The sequence below is a fragment of the Lissotriton vulgaris genome, chromosome 1_2 (assembly GCF_964263255.1).
Source record: "Lissotriton vulgaris chromosome 1_2, aLisVul1.2, whole genome shotgun sequence".
In the NCBI taxonomy this organism is placed as follows: domain Eukaryota; kingdom Metazoa; phylum Chordata; class Amphibia; order Caudata; family Salamandridae; genus Lissotriton; species Lissotriton vulgaris.
In genome coordinates this window covers 289,046,894-289,072,230 of record NC_141686.1, presented here as the reverse complement: position 1 = coordinate 289,072,230, position 25,337 = coordinate 289,046,894, and the positions used below count along the sequence as shown (strand labels likewise).

Sequence of the window (25,337 nt, the reverse complement as noted above, 5' to 3'; positions counted from 1 at the left end):
AAACCAAAATAAATTGCGGGGTACGCATACGGTACACGTACCGTGCGCGTACCCCGCTATTTTAAAAATAAATAAAACATTTTTTGCACTTGGTGGTCCTCCTGGGACCCCCTGAGAAGGGCTAGGGGGTCAAGGGGTCTCAACCCTGCCCCCTTTTCGCATTTTCCACTCTTGTTTTGTGCTCTCTTGTGCTCACTTCTCCTGAGAAACAAGATGGCTGCTCAGGTGGTCCCAGAAGGATAATAACATATATAAACGTTATCCGCTAACAGAATTAGCATTTACAAAACCTTTGAAATGTATTGAAAAAAAATACAGGTTTCACGCCTGATATAGTTAGGAATTAGCATTTAAAAAACCTTGCAAATTCACTAAAAAAACCATAGGTTTCAGGCCTTATATAGTTATGAATTAGCATTTTAAAAACCTTGCAAATTCACTTAAAAACCATAGGTTTCAGGCCTTATATAGTTAGGAATTAGCATTTAAAAAACCATTGAAATTGCTCCTATATAGTTAGTTGTACTAACTATATTTCGCGCATCCGCAATCCACTGCTGATGATGTCACATATTACATCATTCATGACATGGTCAGTGACATCACTGATGACATCACTGAACATCTCAAATGACATCACTGATGATATCACTGATGACATCTCATTTGACATCACTATGGTTCTTTAAGTGTGTATATATATATAAAAACAAATGTATGTCTGTCTGTCTGTTTGTTTGTCCTTTATGCATTAGTACACCATTCATCCGATTGCCATGAAACTTTGGGAAGTTGTTGAGTACACTCCCGCAAAGGTTTCTGGCATAACATTTTTTTAAATATCGAAGCAAGATTAGAAGCTGTTCGAATACAAAGCCCGTTCTTCTCAAACGAACGACCATCGAGAATCGCTCCGAAGTTGAATTCTTCTAATCTAACCCGGCTCTCCTCAAGCACAGCTACGCGCGTTGAGGGGGCTGGAGAAGCTGCCCAAACATGTCGAAACAGTCTTCGTTGTGCCGAGACGGAGTGTTGGCGAGACGGTGCGGGATCGGCAATAAACCCGAGTCGTGATGGGTGCGCAAGGTATGAACGTGTATGCGCTGTGCTCTCGCGCTCGCGTTCAAAAGTATAACAAATGCGATGAGGCCTAATCCGGTTCGAAATAGAACAGGAGGGGAAGAAGTCTAGGGTGAAAGATACAGGGTCCAATATCGAGTGCAAGACACAAGTATCATTAGAAAGCGTACACAAACCAGAGGAAAAAGTTAAAATTTCACATTAAGAGGCCATTCAGAGGTATTCAGAAGATATAGGCCAATGCCAGAAAACATAGGAAACTGAGATCATTATCTTTCTGAGCAGCAGCAACATTCATTTCTTCAGAGATCGCAGCAACGCGCGATGGGTAAGCTAGTATATAAATATATATATATATATATATATATATATATATACGCAAAAAAGAAGGAGAGAACTCTGGGTAGTTCTCAAGTTTACGTGGAAAGCAGCTCCTGTTAGAGCACTCTCAACACCAGCGACACTCTAGAGCTGCCCACCTCAAATGTCTCTTTTTCTATCAAAGTCTTTAAGCATTGGATTAGCACAGTGCCATTCATGCTGAGATAGAAAAGCACAAAGGGGCTTATTCACAAGGCCCTTGTGCCACTTTTGCATCATTTCTTACATGGGAAAAGTGACGCACAAGTGGCGCAAGGGGTTTGTAAATCTGCCCCAAAGTCTTTTGCCATTTCTACAGCAAAGTCTTTAAGCATAGGACTAGCACAGTGCTATCCTTGCTGAGCTGTAAAATGACAAAAGCCATTTATCCCTCCAGGCACAGTATTACAGCTTTGAATTGGTAAAATACCAACTCAAGCCAGCCTGCAATGAGTAAAAGCAACCCCTGACACAGTGTTTTGCTCTAATTACAGCTCTTCAGAGAGATATAGCTTTGTCCAGACACAAGGAAGTACCCAGTATAAGTCAAAACAAAACTAACCCTGAACATAATACTGGTGGTCCCATCCTCTTAGGACCACCCCAAGCACAGTTATTGGCAAAAAAACAATCCCAACCAAAGGCCCTGCAAAGCATTATGGGACAAGATTAGCGTTGGGCAGTGAATATTATAGTATCCAGTATCAAAATAATTCTACAAAGAGCTGCAGTTCACCTAGTCATTACTAGATGTCCCTCACGAGTCAAATGCAAAGCATTGAAATTATTCTTCAATCAAGCTGCAGTGTCACTAGTCGGTACTAGATGTCCCTCACAAGTCAAATGCAAAACCATTTAAACCCTTTCATCAAGCATTTGCATTTGACTCGTGAGGGACATCTAGTAACCACCAGTTGAACTGCAGCTCTTTGTAGAATTATTTTCATATTGGATACTATATAATTTTCACTGCCCTCTGCTAATCTCATCCCATAATGCTTTGCAGGGCCTTTGGTTGGGAATGTTTTTTTTGCCAATAACTGTGCTTCTTTTTTGAGTAAGTGCAGGTGAGGGGGAGCGTTACCCTGGGAGGGGTATTGGCTGTTTTTGGATGAATTCCAATGTGTGGCCCTTAGAGATGAGATCAAAGACCCACTTGTCTGAAGTATGACTAGCCACTGATCAATGTCTTCTGAGATTGTCGCACCAGTCTGGAAGGAAAGCCGGTGTCAAGGCCTTGGGATCCTGGCTTTTGTTTAGAGCCCTGTCTGGAGAAACCAGCTGTATTTTCCTGGCGGTAAGATTGCTGCTGGTAAACTTGATGGTATTGCGGTTGATATATTTGATAGGTTTGGGTACATTGGTAATTACCTCTATAATTGGAAAAGCCCCTGCCTTGGGTTCCCCGAAAGGGAACTTTGCGGTACTGTAGGGTTCAAAGCGCGTTAGCAGTGTCCGTATCTTTTTTGATGGAGGTCAGTGCCTCATCAATATGGCTGCCAAACAGACTGTCCCCATCATAGTACATATCCCAAATTTTTGTCTGAACTTCAGGGCGGAAATTTGTTTCCTTCAACCACCCTTGACGCCATAAAACGGCAGCGCCAGCTAATTGCCTGAAACCTGTTGTGGCAATGTTTATAGCAATTTCAATAATTTCCAACGCTGCTTTCTCTCCTTCCGTGAGAATTTTGAGAAACTCCTCATTGCTATCTACAAGGATGACTTCTTTCAGTGAACCTATGTCAAAACAAATTTGTCTATTAGAACGGGCTAAAATGGCCAAAGCATTAGCCGCCCGAACTGAGACTGCCCCCATTGATGAGAACTTTTTTTAAATTGAATCAAGGCGTCAACCTTCTTTGACTGTTAGAGAAATTATAGGCGTAGATGGATTTATTTACCTTGTCTGAGCCACCTGCAAGATCATCAAGTCTGGTTTAGGGTCACTTATAAGGCACACAGGATAACCCTCTGGTGCTCTAACTTTTTTTGTCCAATCTTGGAAGCACGGAACCACAGAAGCTGGAGTCTTCATGACCTTTATTCCTTCTTCACAAATATGATCAATGATAGGTATTGATCTGACAGTTTTTCTTGCCTGGTCCTTAAAATCATAGAGGAAACAGTCCAACTGGTGCACCACTGTAGGAAGATGAAATCTACTAGTGGCCCTATCCATAATGTTGTGAAACCCTCCGATTTCTTCTGGAGGTGAGTCCAAGGGATGATGAGGTGGAGGGAATGGCGTTGGTGCTATATAGTCATCCCACTCATTCGCATGTAGAGTGGGGTCTGGAATTTCTCCTTCTTCCTGCTCGTCCTCTGATGTAGTAGGGTCATCTCTGGGAGGCAGAGGAGTAATGGGACATGGTGCCATAGCAGGAGTGGTTGGAGGTGGAGGCTGTGGTGCTTGTTGAGGCACCTCCGGAGTTAGAGAAGCATAACAATATCCTTCTGAGGAGGAAATCTTTTTTTTTATAGTCGACCAACATATTCTGGCAGTCTAAAATTAATGCCACAGGAAATTGTGAAGGCTACTGTCTAGGCTGCTGAAAGTATTGTTGGTATTGAACAAGAGGGGCCTGATAATGATGGTAAAACTGCTCCTAATCCTCATATTCGTCATCCTCATTCTCGCCGACAATGGGATTTTCATCAACGGTTTCGTCATTGACGATGATGACTTTGTCGTCGGTGGTGTCATCGTCAATGTCTTCGTCGACAATAGTGTTGATGACAGGCTCGTCGACGATGAAGACTTTGCTCTTGATGAAGGCAGCATCGACAGTAAGGGAACCTTAATAGTTGCTGTTGATGTGGTTAACGCAGTCAACAATTTCGACGATGAGAGGGTCACAGTAGTCATCGTCGACATGGAAACAGGTCTCAACGGTGAACTTGATGCTGAAGAAGACCTTTAGCCTAATTTACCTTTGACAAGGCCAGAAGATCCTGTTTTTTCCACTGGTACTTCCGAGGACTGAGGGGTACAAATCTCTGAGGAGACCTTTGGCTGGTTCTCCTTTTTTCGAGATTCTTTGGCCATTTGAAAGACTTCAGATTGTTTCCTTCACTCTTCAGGCTGACCTTCAGGCAGCCTGGGCCTCTTGGTTGACGAAGAGGACGTGTCGCTATCCACATTAGAGGCAACAGACTGCTTCTTCTTTAGCCAGATTAGAAGTCTTCCTTCTCTACCCCTCAGGGTTTTAGTAGAGAAGGTGCGGCAGATCTTGCATTGTTTTGTCTCATGGCTTGGATAGAGACAATAGAGGCAGTCCTTATGTGCATCATCCACATGCACACTCTTCTTCCCACAGGATTTACAGACTATAAATAATCCAATTTTATCAGACATTCTTAGTAAAGAAAGCTGAAAGTAACTTATCTGAAAAGTGAAGAAAACTGAGCAGAGCTCAGGGAGACTCCCATACACAACAAAGTCTGGTGAGAAATCTGAGGGACTCAGCCTATCTGGGGAATGTTCTAGAGGGTGCAGGTTGCTGATTGGCTGAGTTTTTATTTTGGTCCTTTTTGTAAAAGTAGACTAATAAGCTTTATAATATATGGTTACTATCATAATAGCCTATGGAAAGGTACCTATCACTTTGTTATTTATGTACCGTGGAACTCCCACTACGAAGACGGGGAATGATTCAGGCATGTGAATCTATGAAAGATACCCCAATACTGGATAACACAGGCCCCGGGAACCTGATTGGCAAAGACCCAGGAGACATCAAGTCAGGTTGCATCAGATGTCAGGCAAACAGTCGGGGTAACCATGCAAAAAGGGGCACTTTCCTACAACTGATGCTAAGCAGACCTTGAAATTTGCCAAACATAAAGACAAACCTAGTCGCTCCCCGGTGGCCTTGCTGTATTCCTCCAAAGGGGCACAGTTTAGTGATAAAGACTGATTTCTCAGGGAACACGTGTCGCAGACATCTCCCTGGTTGGGTGGGGTGGTTGAGAGCGCCTCATTAGTAATGTGCACTTACCTACCAGGGGTGTTTGCACTGTATTGTACTGCAATGTCACAATTCCCTATTTCTGCACACATATTAATATGCCTATATCTAGCTTGGAGGTCCCATGGTTTTGTCGCTTGGCCACCCGGCTTCCAGCCCTCAAGGGATAATTACCATTGGTTGAGTTTAATGGGTTGGGGTTTCATAACCTGTTTGGGGGGTTGGTGTGGGCAGTGGGTGGGAAAGGGAATGTTTTTCAAAGTTAAGAGGAATATTTTAGGGGGTTGGTGTGGGCAGTGGGTGGGTAAGGGAATGTTTTTTAACGTTAAGAGGGGGATTTTAGGGGGTTTATAGGTTTTGGAAAATTGTAGGCTTTCAGTCACACTCAGTTACTCCACAGTGGGATGCTATCATACACAAGATCATTGAAATGCAGTGGGTCCAATCAGATTACACTTGGCCTGGCACATGACTGTTAACTCTCTTACAAGCCCCAGATAGGATGTGTGTCCTATCTAACATGGAATGTACGCAGGCTCAATGATGACGAAAGGCTAGACTGGTGCATGCCTACCTTATTGGACACAAAATCAACTTTTGCTTCCTACAGGAAACCCATCTAGCTAATACTCCAATCTTTGGCCTTCTTTCACGAGGGTGCGGGCTGCATCTTCCTCTAATTTCTCCAATTATCGCCGGGGTTCACCATCCTAATTAAAATGGTCTATCATGGCAGACACCCCACTGCATCAGTGACACAGATGGACAGTACGTCATACTAGCCGGCACCCTCTAATGACATCCAATAACACTGGCTGCCTCATACAGGCCCAACACTGATGACCCCGAGTTTCTTACAGCAATATGGCACCCAATCCCTGAAATCGGTCCCCAGACAACAATATGTCTGTCCTGAGACACCCAGGACCGGTTCGGCAGTTCCCGGTGCCCTTGCCCCCTCATCAGCCAACACTTTACACACGCTTTTCTAAGACAATCACCTTATAGATGTCTGGTGTACTGTACATCAAAATGCACATGAGGGTACCTAACTTTCCATACACCACAATGCTTGGTCCAGAACTGACTTCTGGTTGACCTCTAATGATATGCTCCAATGGACAACTTCAGTCATTCGTCTGCCACATACTATTTCTGACCATGCCCCTGTGTTGATTTCCGTACAAATACCCTATTCCCTCCCACGTGCATTCACTTGACATCTTCCACCTGTTGCACTGCAGGACGCAGCCTTTAAAGAGGAAATCTTGGTGGGCATCAATAAATATTCCGAGCAAAACACTGGCTAGGTTGACTCTCCCTCGGTCTTATGGGAGTCCACCAAAGTGGTAATAAGGGACGTATACATTGTTAAGCAAAATTGCATTCTCAGGGCTATACACAGGTCACTCACCAAACTGGAAGCCGATATCGGTGCCCTAGAATCAGACCTATGTCACTCTAACAATCCCCCCACTATAGCCGACATTTGCAACAAGATGACTGAATACCAAATAGAAGTGACACGCAAAACAGACCTTCTAGGCAAAGTAACTAGAGCCCGATGCTATGGAGGGGGGGGAACAGCAGAACTTTGTCTGGATTGCTCCAGAAGCCACATGCTTCTGATTAAGTACTAGAGCTCCGTGATCGGGAGGGACAGCTCTGCTCTTTTCCATCTGACCTCCTATACATCAGGGCTACTTTTTACACCTACTTACATTCTGCCACTCCGGTGGCAGGTCCTGCGGACTGCTAACCTTATTTAGACACCAGACAGATGGTCTGGCTATCTAATGCCCAACAGGAGTTCCTGAACTCCCCTATCACCGTGGAGGAAATAACCCAGCAGACCAGGCCCCTGGGCTCAACAGATTCACTGCAGCCTTTTACAAAGCATATTCTCAGATCCTAGCCCCCAGGCTTCTCAATATGTACTAGGATGCCATAGAAGCATGGTCCCTTTGCTGTCATAGTCACACTACTCAAACCATTCAAACCAGCAGATCAATGTGACTCCTATATGACCCAGTCCCTCATCATTACTGACAATAAAATCTTTACAAAGGTTTTGGCAAACCGGCTGCTATTGCTGCTCCCGGTGATGGAAGCTTTATTCCCGGGAAGTCAACCTCCCATAATCTTCAAATTCTTTTTGCAGTAATGAATCACCTACACCCACATGTCACCGGTACTGCCACACTACTGGATGCTACAAAAGCGTTTGATTCCTTGGAATGGACATACCTCTTCTCACTTTAGTGGAGGCTGGGACTTAGTGCCCTGTTCATTGCACAGGTTCAACTTCCCTTCCCACCGCCCGCATACGGCTCACCAGCATCATCTCTGAACCATTCCTGGTCCCTTGCAGAACGAGGCAGGGGTGTCCACTCTCCCCCTTACTGTTCGCTGTCCCCATGGAGCCCCTGGCTGCGTGTCTCCGCCAACACCATGCGGACAGAGGCATAGGCTTTGCGTCCCAAGACCTGGTTGTATTGCTCTATGTGGATAACGTTACCCTTTATGTGCTGGACCCGGAGCCCAACTTGGCCCCCTTGAAGTGATGGGTGGTGACTTTCGGATGCTCTTCTGGCAAACAAGTGAACTGGGCCAAATCTGTCCTATTTCCTTTGACAGAGATGACCCTGCCTTTTCCCACAGATTACCTGTTTAAATGGGCTTCTGGCTTCAACCAAATATTTGGGCATCTGGATCAGCAGGGACCCTGAAGAACTGTGGCAGGCTAACTATGGGTGGGTGATGTACTGGTTAGAAGACCACAATTCTGTATGGTCCAGCTTACCATTGTCTATGGCCGGCCACATTGCCTTGGCCAAAATGGTAATTCTCCCCAAATTCCTTTATCTATTCATGAACATTCCAATACCTATCACTGATAGCTTTTTCAAACGACTACGGTCCAACCGAAATACATTGATATGGGCTGGACGATAACCCTGAACCCTCTATGAACTACTCACATTGCCACAGTCACAGGGGAGCATGGGTGCCCTGGATATACACCTGTATGCCTAATGCATAAAGGCTCAATATTTGTACTATTGGATTCACCCCAAGCCTTTCCAACCGCATGTGGCAATTGAACTAGACAGGACTTCCCCTTGACCACTCACCACACAGCTCTATTCCTGTCCTACAAGGCCCCTAGGTCTGAGATTGACACCACTTGGTGCTTACAATTGGCATGGGACGGACTCCAAAGGCTTTCCGGCACCCCAATGCTACATGCTCCCACTGTCCCTGTAGCCAAACACTCTTTACTTCCTCTACTGCATGACAAAGGGCTAATAGGTCATGCTGACAGACTTAGTATCCATATCTTTGCAGATCTTTACTCTGATGACCACTGCCCCCACGCTGCTAGACACTCTACTATATTTTCAGCCGCAAGCCATCTGTCACACGATTCACAAGACCTTCCCCATTCTGCCACAGATGCTCGCAGTGCTAGAGCATGTCTATAGTTTATACCAACGCATCACAGCATTAGCTAATAACACACCTCTACCACCACAAGCAGCAGTCCTCTCCAGCACTTGTCCCAAAGGCTCGAGAAGCCTGAAATTCAGATTTTGATACTCTGTTGACTGATGCTCAGTGGACCTTCTGCTGCCGCCAACTTGAAATGTTATCCCCTAACAATCAGCTCCGAATTTTTTAATTTTTCTAAATTTATTTATTTATGACATTTATTAAGCGTGCGGCTACCCCCAACGGGGGTGTCCTGGCGCAGAGGACAGCAGCGGCGGAGACCATAAGATGCTAGTAACTGGAAAACAGCCATGTCTTCAAGTTGCGCCTGAACTGAGATTCTGATTCGATCAGTATGAGGTTTAATGGAAGGGAATTCCATAGCTTTGCAGTGACCACCGCAAAAGCTCTGCCTACTTTTCTTGATCGATGAAAGCGGGGGAGCAGGAGACGGAGGTAGTTGGATCTGGGAGTGCGAGATGAGTGGACTAGCTTCAGCCTACGACTGAGGTACCCTGGTCCTTTCCCATTCAGAGCCCTGAAAGTCAGTACCAGAGCTTTAAACTGGAAGCGATAAGATATCGGGAGCCAGTGAAGGTTCTTCAAGTGAGGGGTGATGGAGTGGCGATAAGGGATGTTACATATCAGCCTGGCCGCAGCATTCTGAACAATCTGCAACCGATGTAGAAGATACGCTGGAACTCCCACGTATAGCCAAAAAGGAGGAGCCAAAAAGAACACCATCCAAAAACTGCAGAGCGTACTACACACAGCAGCCCGTCTTGTCCTGGGCCTTCCCCGCAGATCCTCTATTTCTGCAGCACTTCGCTCACTTCACTGGCTCCCCCTTCACAAAAGGATTCTCTTCAAGATCCTGATTATAGCCTTTCATGCCTACAACAAGACAGGCCCTAAATACCTCACCAAACGCTTCCCCCACTGCCTGCCCAGCCGTCACCTTCGCTCAACCAACGACAACCTCATTCTTCTCCCCAAATACAATCTGAAAACGAAGGGTGAGAAGACCCTCAGTTTCCTTGCAACTAAAGCCTGGAACAAACTACCCAAAATCCTCAGACAACAAACCCAGGAAAAACCTTTCCGAAAACTGCTAAAGACCTGGGGCCCGATTCACAGAATGAACTTAAGATTCAATCCTAAACTTACTACTGTTTTGGTATTCACAGAATGCACTTACTACTTTTGGCATTCACAGAATGAACCTACTACTTTTGGTATTCACAGAAGTTAGGATTTTGTCTTAAGTCTGTCTTAAGTCTGTCTTAAGTCTGTCTTAAGTTTGTCTTAAGACAAACTTAAGACAAAATCCTAACTTCTGTGAATATCAAAAGTAGTAAGTTCATTCTGTGAATGCCAAAAGTAGTAAGTGCATTCTGTGAATACCAAAATAGTAGTAAGTTTAGGATTAAGTCTTAAGTTCATTCTGTGAATCGGGCCCCTGGATCTTTAATCTCCCGGACGATCACTCCAAAGCTTCCATCTAATCCTCTTGGACTGGCTCACTTAGGTTCCCTAGCGCCAAGATGCTCCCTCCGGAGCGAACGTCGCGCTCTATAAATACCCCACAAATATACAAATATATAGGCTATTAGAATAGTCTAGATGGGAGGTAATGAGGGCATGCACGATCTTCCTCATAGAATCCAAGGGCAGGTAGGGGGAGATCTTTTTTATCATGCGCAATTTGCCAAAGCAGGCAGAGGTGACTTTATGGATTTGGGTTTTACATGATAGCTCATTGTCAATTTGAAAGCCCAGATTCCTGGCAGATTTAACGGGAGATGGGGGAGGGTTCAGCTCGGACGGCCACCACATAGATGGCAGCAATGGGGATTTTTGGTTGAAGAACAGCACCTCGGTTTTATCGGTGTTCAACTTCAGAGTATTAGAAGTCATCCACGATACAATGTTAGAGAAGCAGGCTTTGAGATTAGATAGTCCATTGTCAGAGTGGTCTCTGAATGAAAACATTAGCTGTGTATCATCAGCGTAGGAGACCACTCTGACTCCAAAGGCCTCTACTACCCTCGCCAGTGGTGACAGATAAACATTAAAAAAGGGAGCTGGGAGCCGACCCCTGAGGGACTCCACAACGGATTGGTGTCACTACAACGCATGCTTTTACATCGCATGCCTTTACAACGCGGTTTTTACCACGCAGTCCATTACAACGCATAATGCTTTTAGGCGCTGGATAGTGAATTATTTAATTTACTATTCCAACTCCAGTCCCCGTGGATAGCAGGGAAGGTGTTGGATAGTAAGTTAAATATATTCCCTATCCTAGAGCGCCCCCCAGCGCAATGCGTTGTAATGGTATGCGTTGTAATGGTTGCAATTTAATGGTAGTGCGTTGTAAAAAATGCGTTGTAAGTGATGTTCCCCCTCCACAACTGATGTTTTTCTTTATCTTTTGACAGGTAGGGCCGACACCACACCTGTTGCGTTCTATCTGTTAGAAATGATTTTATCCAGGCCAGGGGAGTGTCTCGTGTCCCTATATTATGGAGTCTATCTGGCAGGATGGAGTGGGAGACGGTGTCGAAAGCCACGGACAGATCGAAGAGCACCAACATAGCTACCTCGCCTCTGTCCACGCTCTCCCTTATTGTCTCCGTAATCTCTGCTCTGAAGGCACAGAACATCAATTTCTGAAGCATATATACTGTACACCCACACAATTACTGCAGAAGGGGTTCGTCCCGATCTCTTGCTGCTGCCGCTGCCGCATACCTCACGCTGACTTCCTACATCTGGCATGGAACAGCCCCGAGGTCGCAATTTTCTGGACCGAGGTCTTCTCCACACTGAGGGAAGTCATTGATACACCCATCCCCTTATCTCCAGTAACTGGGCTGCTTGTATATGTGAAAGAGGTTCCACATGCTTCTTGCAGACTAGCAGCTATAATTCTCCTATTAGCTAAACGTAGGGCTGCACTGCACTGGTGCAGGTCGAGGGCCCCAACAATCCAAGCATGGGTCACTGACATATTATACTGTCAGTAACCACTTACTGTGTTCTAGAAGCTTATGCCACAAAGATTCCACCCTAGAGATATATGTGAGCTTTTTACCTCTTACCTTTTGCGACCGACGCGGCTCGGCCTCCCCTCCCAGGGCAGAACACCCTTCTAACGTTAAGCACAATGCTTTATGATTTATATTCTTTTAACAAATAGAGATATATGCTGGTATCTATTAATCGTGTATGGAGACGTAGGCCAGGACTGCTAACATTAGCCCGCAATACATGGTATATGTTACAAGAATGTAATGTCTTAGCCCATTACACCGCAACGCATATACCAGTTATGTAAATCTGATTGCAATATATGATTGTCACACTTTGATGTCTTGTTGACGCTTTGTGTACTGACAACTAGCTATAGATAAAATATATTTTTTTTAAATTCTCTACTACTCTTCAGCACTATTATATGAAGCCAATTCATGCTCTACTCACGGATGTCTGCCTCAAGAATCGCTAATATGCCGATGATACACAACTCTACTTGAAAGTTCCCTTTGCTACAGACAACCAATGCCTCAAACCCTGCCTGCTCATCAGCCAAACCGTAAAATCCAGTGGTTACCTGAAGATCAACCCAACCAAGACAGAATCTATGGTAGTTGTCAAGAACAACATACGACAAACAGTACAAAGATGACTTGTGCTGGAACACCACTGGCTCCTCTTTCCAGACTGCACCATCTTAAAATTCAGCATTGTTTATAAAGCTATCATGACCAAAACACCCTTACTTACCTGGCAGAAAGGCCATCATCCCTGATGGTTCTCTGCACACTCACAGACAGGATACCATCAGACTGAAGACTAAAATTTGTGAAATAGAAAAAAACAAGGCAGCACACCTATTCCCTCTAAGTGCCCGGATCTGGAACAACACCTCCATATCCATCAGGACCATCCTAAAGCTACTTCAATTTTGGAAAGAGTGGAAGTCTTACCTCTTTAAAGAACACTACTTCAGAATGCATTAACCATCCACAACTCAGCTACCTACTCCAATTACTTGTTGACATTATGCTTGTCTTTGAACCTGTACAGCTCTCTGCTGCCTTTCAGTCAATTCTCTAGAAATACCATATACATACATACACACATAAATACATATATACATACATATCTGTGTTCATCAACTACACCTTTCTCTGTGCAATATACCCTATATTGCTTGGAAACTATAGCAAAACCAAATTACTGCAAAATAAATGGGAGTATCAAAATTTAAAAAAATCCTTTTTGCCACATTTAACTTTGTTATCTCTTGAATCTCTAAGCAAGAATAATTTTTGGGAGAAGGTTGCAACCTACAAAACCCATCTTTTTGGAAAGAATTCCCACAAGGTTTTTCACTGAAAGTCCTCCACAAAGAATGTCTTGTTAAAAAAGTTCACTATTTTGCTGACATTTTGTTAAAGGGACACAATTTGCATATTTGCATTGCTGGAAATGTGGTCTCTTTCTCAAAATGTTGCTAGTGTACACTCCTAATTCTTTTAAACTCCATGCTGTCTTGGATGATAAAGATCGTTTACCATTTCTTCCATCCTACTAGGACATAGATACAGCATTAAATAAAAAGAGAAACAATGACAAGAAAATAGGTGTCTGTTGGCTTAACAGCTTGATGTGATTGGCTGTAGAGTTGTAAATGAGAGCTTTGGGTCTAGAAGGAGCAAGGTCTGATGCAGTTGAAGATGTTAATGGCCCACTGGTATCTGGTTGACTGCCATGGTGTTTTGAGTGTACAAAATCCTAATGGTTGGCAATTGCCAGAATCAGAGATGGGTTTGATTGAATAATTCTGAAGTCTCATATCGTCTCAGACTTTATAAACCTGAGATATTGATTCTTCTCTCTTCTCAGGTTAACTTTCTCATTTTTGTCTGTTCTCACCACAGGTCATTTGTTCAGCCGGGCAAGCTGATAAACCGCTGGTCCATGAGACATCCGTCCCCCAGACACTAGAAACAACTCTGCAGCTATGGGGGATCACCGATGAGACACAGATCAAGGCTATTCACCAAAAGGTGGTAGACAAGGCTGAGGATGCTCTGAGAGCTGTTATTGAGATGGAAAAGAGCCTTTCACTGGAGCAGCGTGGAAGCAGGAGAGCACAGACAGATGTCATTGGTGAGGAATAATGTAGGACTACCAATTCAACCCTTTTAATAAGAAAGAATTGTGAGTTGAGGACTCACATTGGTGCCACCAATGTAGGTTCATCCACAACATTTGAACATCTCTAATAAAAGAATGAGAAGAAATAAAAACGAATGGGCTATTAATTTAAATAGGCAGATTATGGCCTCTTTACAAACCCCATAATCAATACCTATCAGTGGAGAGCAGAGGAACTGAATTGGGTCATGTTCTATCACTGGATATTTGCTGAGTTCAGTCTTAGCTAATCACTTGGCATGCTGGAGCTTGGTTCAGACTTCAGTCAGCGTTACTAGTCCTTCCAGGCAGTGATCCTCCACTGTGAAATTTCCACCATTGATCTATGTTTGGTTTCAATAAGTGATTTGGATTGGTGAGGGATATCCCTACGGAGGTGATCCTTGGGTGACTGGGTCTTGAATCTTCTACCTTAACCCATGTGGATGTCAAATGTTGAGTGGGTTGGCATTCTGTAGTGGCTCGCAAGGGGGATTTGTGCCATATGGTCCCCTTTCAAGCCATGCCAGCTATTGTGGGCTTGATAGACCGCTTACTGGTGGTATGGGTTGTGTCCTCCTCTTATGTGGCTAAGGCAAGGGACTAGATTACTCCCTGACTTAAACAGATCAGTCCTCTGGCTGGTCAAGGCCATCACAGACCCAGCTCCAAAGCTTTGATGATCCCACCTCCTCTCCTGCACACACTCTCTATCATGTCTGTGACTCCTCTGTCATCGACTTCGCCATTCTTGGACTTCAGTCTTTGGCCTTTTTTGCCATTTGGTTTTTGCCTTTCTAGCTGCCTTTTGCTCTTTTCTCACATTCTTTCTCACCCTTCTATTGCTTCTTGCTCTTCTCTCTCACTCTTTCTTACCTGTCTGTTTTGCACTTCTGATCATTTGTGCTCTTTCTCACCTTTCTGCAGTGGCGGCTGGCACGATTGGCAGCAGGGAAATTCGGGGGTTTAAAAAACAAACAAAAAACATACCTGAATGCCACATTCCTCCTCATCCTGGAAACACGCAATGGTCAACGCACTGTTAAAAAATCCCTTGACAGACCCCAAGCAACTAGCAAATTACCACCTGAGCTCCCTTCTACTCCATCCTGCCAAAGCAATGGAAAAAGCCATAAACAAACAAATCTCCCACTACCTCAGCACACACCAACTCCTGGACAACACACAATCGGGTTCCAGGCTGAACCGCAGCATCGAGACTGCCCTCATTGCAGGAACCAATGACATCAGGATGATCCTAGACCGTGGCAACAAAGCAGACCTTATACTACTTGATCTCTCTGCAGCCTTCAACACTGTCTCCAACTTCTCCCTGATCAATAGACTGCACAAGACAGGCATACAAGGACCTGCCTTCCACTGGATTTGATCCTTCCTCATGGATAGAACACAAAGAGTCAACCTGCCACCATACACTTCAAGGGAAACATCCATTACATTTCGGTCATTACAACAACCTACCTTTACAACGGAACTGCTGTTACATCGCATGCCATTACCACACATGCCATTACAACACACTATAAGGTCAATAACAGAGATAATTTTAGGATTATGATGGGTATAGCTTTTTGGGGTACATGGGAATAGTCACTCTCCCTACTGTTGCACTCCCTGGATTGGGAATAGTAATTTTTACCCCTACACTATCCAACACTTACCATATTGTTGCACTTACATGGAGTGGTAATAGTAATTTTTATCCCTCCACTATCCAACACTTACCCTTCTGTTGACCTAAAAGTATTATGCGCTGTAATGGTATATGTCGTAATGGTAGTTTACAACGCATGCCATTACAACGCATTTATTTAAAGTCATGCAATGTAATGGTAGTTGCGATATAAAGACTGTGTTGTAAAAGCATGCGTTGTAATTGCATGCATTGTAGCGTCATATATTCACACTTCAAAGGTCATGAACCTCATAGTTGGAGTCTTCCAAGGATCTTCTATCAAAAAGGAGGGAATAGGATTCAAGGTCCATTCAGTTCCCCTAGTTAGATACTGAATTAATCAAAAGGGAATGGACACTGGTGTCTACTAAACCTTCGGTTAGTCTTTGAAAACCCTCATAGACAGCCTGATTTTGTCGATGCGGTGTATCTTTTATCCGCCCCGTCAGGCGTCATGGCATATTCATAGGGTAGTCAAATAACGTGCGGTATACCTGCCTCACCCGAGGCTACCTCTGGTCCAGATAGAAGTGTCCAGAAATAATAGGAAAGGAAAAATATAAAAAACAGTGTGTCACCAAAAAAGAATTTTTAATAAAAAGGTTGGCACTGTTGTTAAAAAATTCGATATATATGTAATCGGGCAACTAGATTACCATATATCTATAAATATATGGATGCGTCAACATGTTTCAGCTCTATGAGCCCAGCCGGGTCTGTAGAGCTTTCGTCAGGACAAAAAGACAAAAAGACATACACAGAAGGTACTTACACAACTTGTGTATGTTCCTATAGCTATTATGGAATTTCTTATACAGCCACCTATAATGTGGGAACACAAACCAATACACTATATTATGGTATGTGAAATGCGGTAAGTAGGCATAATACTTTTCTTAAAGCACACAGACTAGAATTACTAGTAAAAGGTATGCACCTAATTGTAGATACATTAATAGTGAGAAGGAAGGAGGGCAGGGGAAAACAGGTTTCAAGTCTCTAAACACAGAGAGGAGGCTACTTGTGCATTTCGTGCTTATTGGTGGGGTAGGAGTGGAATGCTAAGAGTGCAGGGTCCCTGTAGTGACAGACTTCTGTAGTTAGACTACAAATCACGTGCTCAAAAGATGTTGTCAATTATTACGCTGCTCTATGGTGGCCAATTCCAATAAAGTGCATATTTATACACGCGGCTAAATTTTAGAAAAAATACCTTAATAGGCGTTCTTAGAGGCTTCTACAGGAGTGAAGAGTCGCTAGGAGTGGTCTTTGCTAGAAAAATTTACCAACTCGGTTAGAATATAATAAGTAGGACTTTTTACCCGAGTAAAGTCGTCTTCAAACATAATTCTTACCCACGAGGACCAGCTTTCAGTCCCTGTGCTGACTCTGCCCCTGGTTACAGGCGGGGCTCTGCTTACCAGTCTTTAGGCAGGAGTCTAGACACTAAAAAAGGACTAAAATACAAACAAGTTAGTCCCTCCAAGATGGTTCTCTCCACCAGTTCAAAAAACGACATGCTTTATTTATATTTTTTAAAACATAAAGGCTCAAGGACCTGGTGTTTACTTGAAAGGGGTGCAATATTAACCAACTCAAAAGCGGGGATGGACACAGTCCTGCTACTATGGTTAGCTTAAGTTTCTGACAAACAGAGTTCGTCGGTGGATTTAACAGTATCAATATATATTTACATTAAGGTAGTCGTACTCCACTTAGACATTGGGGAAAAGAGTGACAGACATCCGTGGGATGATGCCAATTTTATATCACAGTTACCAAACTGGATGAGTTGTTCCTGCCATCATCAGAATGGTTTGCAAGTCTGATACTCAGGTGCATGTTTTAGATGTTCTTAATAGAGATGTTTTCAATAAAACTGACTCCAGGGAATATTATCATTCATCCCTGATATATGGGTGCCAAGACGGTCCACACACCTTTGTTCTTTTTCAAAAAGAACTTGCTCTGCGTTGTTGTTCTTGTCTTGTAGCATTTCTAGTACTGTCCAGCTCAACTCATCACAGGTATGTCCTACTTCCACGAAGTGTGTGCAGAGCTTCGTGGTGTTTTTCTTCATTCTGACATTGCTCCTGTGTTCTCCAATTCGTAACTTGATTTTTCTGCAGGTCATACCTATATATTGACGTCTGCAGGGGCAGGTGACCATGTAGATTAGATGTGTCGAGTTGCAATTAGTATGTTGCTTTTGGGTCCATTTTAGAGTATCGGTCAATTGTAAGGTTTTAGTTGATTTTGTGAATTTACATACTCCGCAAGTGCCACATGGATAGTGGCCAACTACAGGTTCCATCCTGACATCTCTAGTGATGGACTGGATTTGTTTTTTCTTTGGTCTTGTATAGACCAGAACGTCTTTGATGTTTTTCGTTCTCTTATTAGCAAATCTCGGCTTTGGCCAGTCGAATTTTCCAGAAGTAATTATCTGCCAGTTTTTTCTGATGAGTTTCTGTACATCGTAAGTAGCCGGACAGTAGGTGGTGACACATGTTACCAGATCTTTTATTGGTTCTTTTCTGTTGGTCTGCAAGAGACATTCACGTGGTTGATGTCTGGCCCTTTTCATGCATTTTGTGATGACAGAAGGTGTATAATCCCTCAGTTGTAAGTTGTAAAGACGTTCTGGTCCCGCGTAGCTCGTAGGTCGCAGCACGCCCCGCCCCGTAGAGGGACGGGAAGACCCCCATGATGAAGCATGACACTAAGGGATTATTAGTGTGTGAGGGGTATTTTAAAAGCACATAGTGCCTTCATCTCACCAACCTGAGGAAGAGCCTTATTCCACCCCTTCTCAAAAATTATTTATATAAAAAAAAAAAAAAACCTAACACTTGCACCCCTATTTTTTGATAGAATCTTTTTGTTTATGTGTATGCACTTCTATCTGGACCAGAGGTAGTCTTCGGGTGAGGCAGGCATACCGCACATTATTTGACTACCCTATGAATATGCCATGACGCATGACGGGGCCGATAAAAGATACACCGCATCGACAAAATCAGGCTGTCTATGAGGGTTTTCAAAGACTAACCGAAGGTTTAGTAGACACCAGTGTCCATTCCCTTTTGATTAATTCAGTCTTCCAAGGATCATCTCTAAGCCCAATGCTATTTAACATATACGTGACTCAGCTAGCCAACCTCATCAGATCCTAAAACATCAACCTGCTCTCCTATGCTTCAATACCCATCTAATACTCTCCGTATCGGACAAAACCCCAACTATAAAAAATAACTTTACAATGCATGTTTGTAATAAACACATAGATGAAAATCCAAACTGCCTCAAATGGAACACAGACAAAACTGAAGTTGTGATCTTTGGATGGAAAGTATCTGCCTGGGACTCCACCTAGTGGACAACTAACATTAGACCCTCACCCACCCCCTCGACCCAGAAAGAAATCTTGGAATCATCCAGTCTGACCTCGCCAGTGCTGGTCGCCCTACCCGCCGCGTGGCCCCTCCAGGAAGTCACCAGTTCCCTGCTGCTGCCGCCGCCGCTCGCATCGCTGCCCTGATTGTGCCCCCATTGTGGTCTGTACTATCGCCCTGATTTGTTTTAATTGTATTGTGCTGTTGTCCTGATTGTCCTGTTCAGCCTGCCCCGTGTACTGCCCTGCCCCTGTTCGCCGTAGTCTTGCCCTGTTGGTATTGTGCCCTGTTGGTATTGTCTCTGTTCTGTTGCCCTAGCGCTTCCGTCCCCACTGCTGCCCACCCCGTTCCCTGCCGCTGCTCCCCCGCGGTCCCGCCCCCACTCCTGCCGGTTCCCTCGACCCTCCCCACTCGCCACCCCGCTCCCGCCTCCCAGCTGCTCCTCCCTCCCACGGATTACTTGAGGGAGAGACCGGGCAATGGGGAGCTGTGACCCAGTCTGACCTTGTCAGTGCTGGTCGCCCTACCCGCCGCGTGGCCCCTCCAGGAAGTCACCGGTTCCCTGCTGCTGCCACCGCCGCTCGCATCGCTGCCCTGATTGTGCCCCCACTGTGGTCTGTACTATCGCCCTGATTTGTTTTAATTGTATTGTGCTGTTGTCCTGATTGTCCTTTTCAGCCTGCCCCGTGTACTGCCCTGCCCCCGTTCGCCATAGTCTTGCCCTGTTGGTATTGTGCCCTGTTGGTATTGTCTCTGTTCTGTTGCCCTAGTGCATCCGTCCCCGCTGCTGCCCACCCCCCTCCTTGCCACTGCTCCACCACGGCCCCGCCCCCACTCCTGCCGGTTCCCTCGACCCTCCCCACTCGCCACCTCGCTCCCGCCTCCCAGCTGCTCCTCCCTCCTACGGATTACTTAAGGGAGAGACCGGGCGATGGGGAGCTGTGACCCAGTCCGACCTTGTCAGTGCTGGTCGCTCTACCCGCCGCGTGGACCCTCCAGGAAGTCACCGGTTCCCTGCTGCTGCCGCCGCCGCTCGCATCGCTGCCCCGATTGTGCCTCCACTGTGGTCTGTACTATCGCCCTGATTTGTTTTAATTGTATTGTGCTGTTGTCCTGCTTGTCCTGTTCAGCCTGCCCCGTGTACTGCCCTTCCCCCGTTCGCCGTAGTCTTGCCCTGTTGGTATTGTGCCCTGTTGGTATTGTCTCTGTTCTGTTGCCGTAGCGCTTCCGTCCCTGCTGCTGCCCACCCCGCTCCCTGCCGCTGCTCCCCCGCGGCCCCGCCCCCACTCCGGCCGGTTCCCTCGACCCTCCCCATTCGCCACCCCGCTCCCGCCACCCAGCTGCTCCTCCCTCGCTCCGCCCCTCCCACTACGCCATTTATGGCGGAGTCCACGCCTACGCGCAGCGTGCACGCGCAGCGTGCACGCGCAGCGGGCGCGCCGATGGTGCGCTGAAGGCTCGCCAAAGGTAAGCCCATCTGCGCCCATCCGCGCCTGGCCTGCGCCCAGCGACATACCCTCTGGCCCCCGAGGACGCCAGCCCTCCCGACGGACCTACAACTACGCCACCCTCCTCGCAGTCAACACCGGCTGCCACCGAGCAACCCCAGGACGCACCCACGGACCCTTCACCTGCCAAGCCTGCAAGTTCTCCTGCATCCGGACCTGCACCGCACCCCCCGAGAAGAGCACCGGCAGCAACCACCTGAAGTGCATCCTGCTCAACACCTGCTCCGTCCACAGACACGCCGTAGAACTCTGGAACCTCCTCGACACCGCAGCTCCAGACGTCGCATTCCTCACGGAAACCTGAATGAACGCCTCCTCAGCGCCAGACATCGCCATCGCCATCCCGGACGGATACAAGATCACCCGGAGGGACCGCGCCAACCCGATGGGAGGAGGTATCGCCATTGTCCACAAGAACACCATCCGCATCACGACCAACTCCGACGACACCCTCACAGCCGCCGAACACCTACACTTTCAGATCCACACCGACCCCAAGACCACCCTCAGTGGCACCCTCATCTACAGACCCCCGGGACCACGAACACAATTCAGCGAAGACTTCGCCGACCTCATCAGCCCGCACGCCCTCCCCTCCGATGACTACATCCTCCTCGGGGACCTCAACTTCCACCTGGAGAACAACAATGACCACAACACCACCACCCTGCTGGACAACCTCTCCAACCTCGGACTCAAGCAACTGGTGACCACCCCCACCCACTATGCCGGCCACATGCTCGACCCCGTCTTCTCCTCCAGCAAGGACATCTCCTTCAGCCACGCCACCGGACTCCACTGGACGGACCACAGCTGCGTCCACTTCAGCTTCAGAAGGACCACGCTCCACCACCACCAGCAACAGGGTCCCCGCAGAAGCTGGAACAAGATCACAGCCGACCAGCTCGCCGCATCCCTGAGCCAGAACCCTCCCGCCAGCTCAGCGAATCCCAACCAAGCCGCCAACAACCTCACTAGGTGGATCAGCAACTGCGCAGATGACCTCGCTCCACTGAAGACCCCTCCTAGCAGACCCGGCAACAAGAAAGCAGCCTGGTTCACCGACGAACTCAAGAGCTCCAAGAAGACCTGCCGAGCCCTCGAGAAAGCCTGGCGCAGAGACCCGACACCAGACAACATGACTACCCTCAAGCTAGTCACTCGAAAACACCACCAACTGATCCACACCACCAAGAAAACCGCATTCAAGGAATGACTGGACAACAACGCCCACAACAGCAAGGAACTCTTCAACATCGTCAAAGAGCTCTCCAACCCCAGCGCCGGAAACAACGACATCACCCCATCGCAAGACCTCTGCAACTCGCTCGCCTCGTTCTTCCACAGCAAGATTGCAGACATACATAACAGCTTCAGCACACAGCCGATGCACCCTACGACCGCACCAGCGCCCCCCACCACCACCCTCCGTGCCTGGACCCCGATCAACACCGAAGACACCATACGCACGATGAACTCCATCCACTCCGGATCACCAACCGACCCCTGCCCTCACCACGTCTTCAACAAACCCGACTCCGTCATCGCTCCCCATCCACGGGACATCATCAACGCCTCCTTCGACATTGCAACCTTCCCAGAGAGCGGGAAGCATGCCGAACTTAGCGCCCTACTGAAGAAACCATCAGCGGACCCCACCGACCTCAAAAACTACAGCCCCATCTTGCTCCTCCCGTTTCCGGCCAAAGTCATCGAGAAGACCGTCAACAGACAGCTGGCCGCCTTCCTCGAGACGAATGGATCACTCGACTACTCGCAGTCCGGTTTCCGGGCCAACCACAGTACCAAGACCGCCCTCATCTGAAGGACCGGGTTTTAGAACCCAGCGGCGTCAGGGAAAACGCCCGATGCCTTCGAGTTCCCCTGCCTTGGCAAACAGAGACACTGGACACTTCTTGATGACGTCAAAGACCAAAGTTTATTGGCTGCAACCAGGAACAGAGATCTACGAAGCACAACACGGGTGGTTCGCTAGAGACTGCACAAATTCAATGAGCGGAGCATGGTCTTTTATGCCAAAAATCACATTCCAAAGGTGGCATCGGATATATACAAACTAGCCAATCACGGGGTGACATTTCAAACATATCGCATGACGACAATCCCACTTTCCGTTGTCCAGCCCACCAGAAATGACCAAGCACATTCCATTTTCTTGTTCGGTCAGGCCGGACAAACCCATCGTAAAACCTCAACCCAAATCAGTAATCATGTCGTAAAGGAAGGAGCAGAAACAGATTGGAAGCAAGATAGAAAGGTGGGTGCAGTGTGTTGTAAACTTCGGCATGTCCTGCTCTTTGATCTTAATCTGACCAACTGCTTAACAAGGAACTGGCTCAGCGAGGTCAGCCTCGGGCAAGGGAATCAGTTCGGCCAGGTCATTCAGGAGTCAGCTAAGGTGTACGTTTCCCAAAGACTCATTCGGCCGCAGTCATCGGCCTATGTGAGGGCAACCACACAAAATGGCTGCCGTACACAAAATGGAACCTGAAGGTTCAAACAAAATCCCTGAATACATAGTGTTCTCATTGATCGATTAATGCGAAAACACTCGTACATACCGCACTCGTGATTTGCGGTCCACTGACACCAAAATCGTCTATTTCTGACGACCTTTATTGAACGGGTTCGGAACCACCGAACTACGGACCCTCAAACTACGGAACTACAGGCCCTCCTTTTGCCCTTACATAGGCAACAGACCCAAACCCATGTCAGTCTGAATCCAGGTCTATCATCATCAGATCATCGATATGTTGGTGTTAGCATCATCCTAGTACTTAGTACCACTTTCTGGACAGGTCTCCTTGCACACTGAGTAGCACAGAGGCCACAAATAGCAGGAGCACACTGTACACAGAGACAGAACAGGAAAAGGATAGCTAAGACCATCTCAATGACCATCAGAATCTTCCAACCCCAAGTGGATATCAATTCCCAGAACCATCCCATCAACGACCAATCTCCTTCATCTAAATGGACAGAATCGGAGATCTTATATAGCTTGGAAATGGCCTGGAAGACTGTCGGAGCGTTGTCTGGAATGAAAACGCAGCAGCTCGATTGAATCAGTTTACATACTCCACCTCAATCTGCTAGTATGACATCAAGAGCGACTCTATTTTGAAGTGTCATAAGTCTATCTGACTGGAGCTCAGCAGTCAAGTTACTAAGGGCACTGGCATTTTCGACTATGGTGGACTCAACCACTCTGGTCAACTGACGAATATTCCTGCTGTTAGCCATCGGTCCCCAGAACGGCAGAAAACCCTTAAAGAAATCTCCCAACTCTTGCCCTGCAGTGTCTTCCTGACTGAAAACACCTCTGGCAACTCTCGTCTTATGGTAATCTGCCGCAGCTGTAGAAGTGGGAGGCAACAGGAAATAAACGAAACATGTGCCCAAAAAATCAGGGGGCAACCATGTATATGCTTTGTCATAGCAAACAAAGTAGGTACCCTTAGTGGCTAGAAATGCTGGGGAAGACTGAGACGTAAATACGTAAGTGTCAGTACAAACGCTCTTCCCTAGCTGAGCTCTCGGATTCTTGCCATTACCCTGCAGACAATAGTGACCCTGATGGGGCACTATCCAAATCGGTGGAGAACTTTTCGCTTGCTGGTTAACACTCAGACTAACTCCATACCCAGTAACGTTCCAACCAATGTATGCTTGTGTCTCATTCCTCGGAATAGTCTCATACGAACTAATCCCTCTAATCATATCAACTATACCCTTGACCAGAGCACTATTCTTTGGATTGTCCTTCACTGAACGTTGGGGATAGACACTATGGGCATAGATAAACATTGTTCTGTAAGCCCAAATAGAACCATTTAAGCTAAAAGGCAAAACTAAGTACGGAATACCTTTATCGGTCGTATGGGGCATTAGACCAGAGATCCAACAATTTGTTGTGTTCATCACTAACTGGTGTTGGTGCAAAAGTTGAATAAAGGAATTATTGGCAAATTCCAATCGTCTAACTACCTCATGTTCAGTCAAAGGGTGAAAAGAATGAGAAGAATTAGTAGGTGGAGGTGTAGGTTGTACAGTGGGAACAAACGTCACTTTAAAAGAGAATGTCACCTAACCAATTAAAAATATAATTAAACTCAATAACAAAAACAAACACAGTATAAAAAACTTCTTCTTTGTGATTAGTTTGTGTATCCTATTCTTAAAGTTCATTGTCCTTACAGGTCTCTCCAACTCGAAGAAATCCATCCTAACTAAATATGCTGCTCGCGATGGTAGGGTGTTCTATGTTAAGGAATGCCTCTGTCAACCCAGGGCAACTCCCTTAGGCTAACCAGAACCTTCGACCTATTGTCTCGGGCTTGCACTCCAAAGACTTGGCACCACAACCCTACAGCTGAACCCGGATGGCGGTTCAAAAAACAAAAATGAGTAGATCCTCGGTGGAGAGTTAACCTGTAAACAGAAAAATCATAAAAACTTCATTTATCTTTTATTTGTCCCACGACTCTTGGTCGCAAATTATAACGATCTTTTCCTGGCAATGTTTGGTCTTTGAACAAAAGCTCAGGCTCAGTAGTGTTCAATCGATTCAAAGGAGGCACAGCTTCTTGCAAAAGATCGTCAC

The 25,337-nt window shown here is 46.2% G+C and overlaps 1 protein-coding gene across 1 annotated transcript in view; it reads left to right on the top strand.

Annotated features, from left to right (window-relative positions):
• The window catches only part of LOC147736519 (carnosine synthase 1-like), a 308,759-nt gene that overhangs the window by 131,766 nt on the left and 151,656 nt on the right, over positions 1 to 25,337 (top strand). The window contains exon 4 of the mRNA XM_086952636.1: positions 13,853 to 14,084. Within this exon, the coding sequence (XP_086808762.1) occupies positions 13,853 to 14,084 (232 nt within the window). The remainder of the gene's footprint in view (positions 1 to 13,852; positions 14,085 to 25,337) is intronic.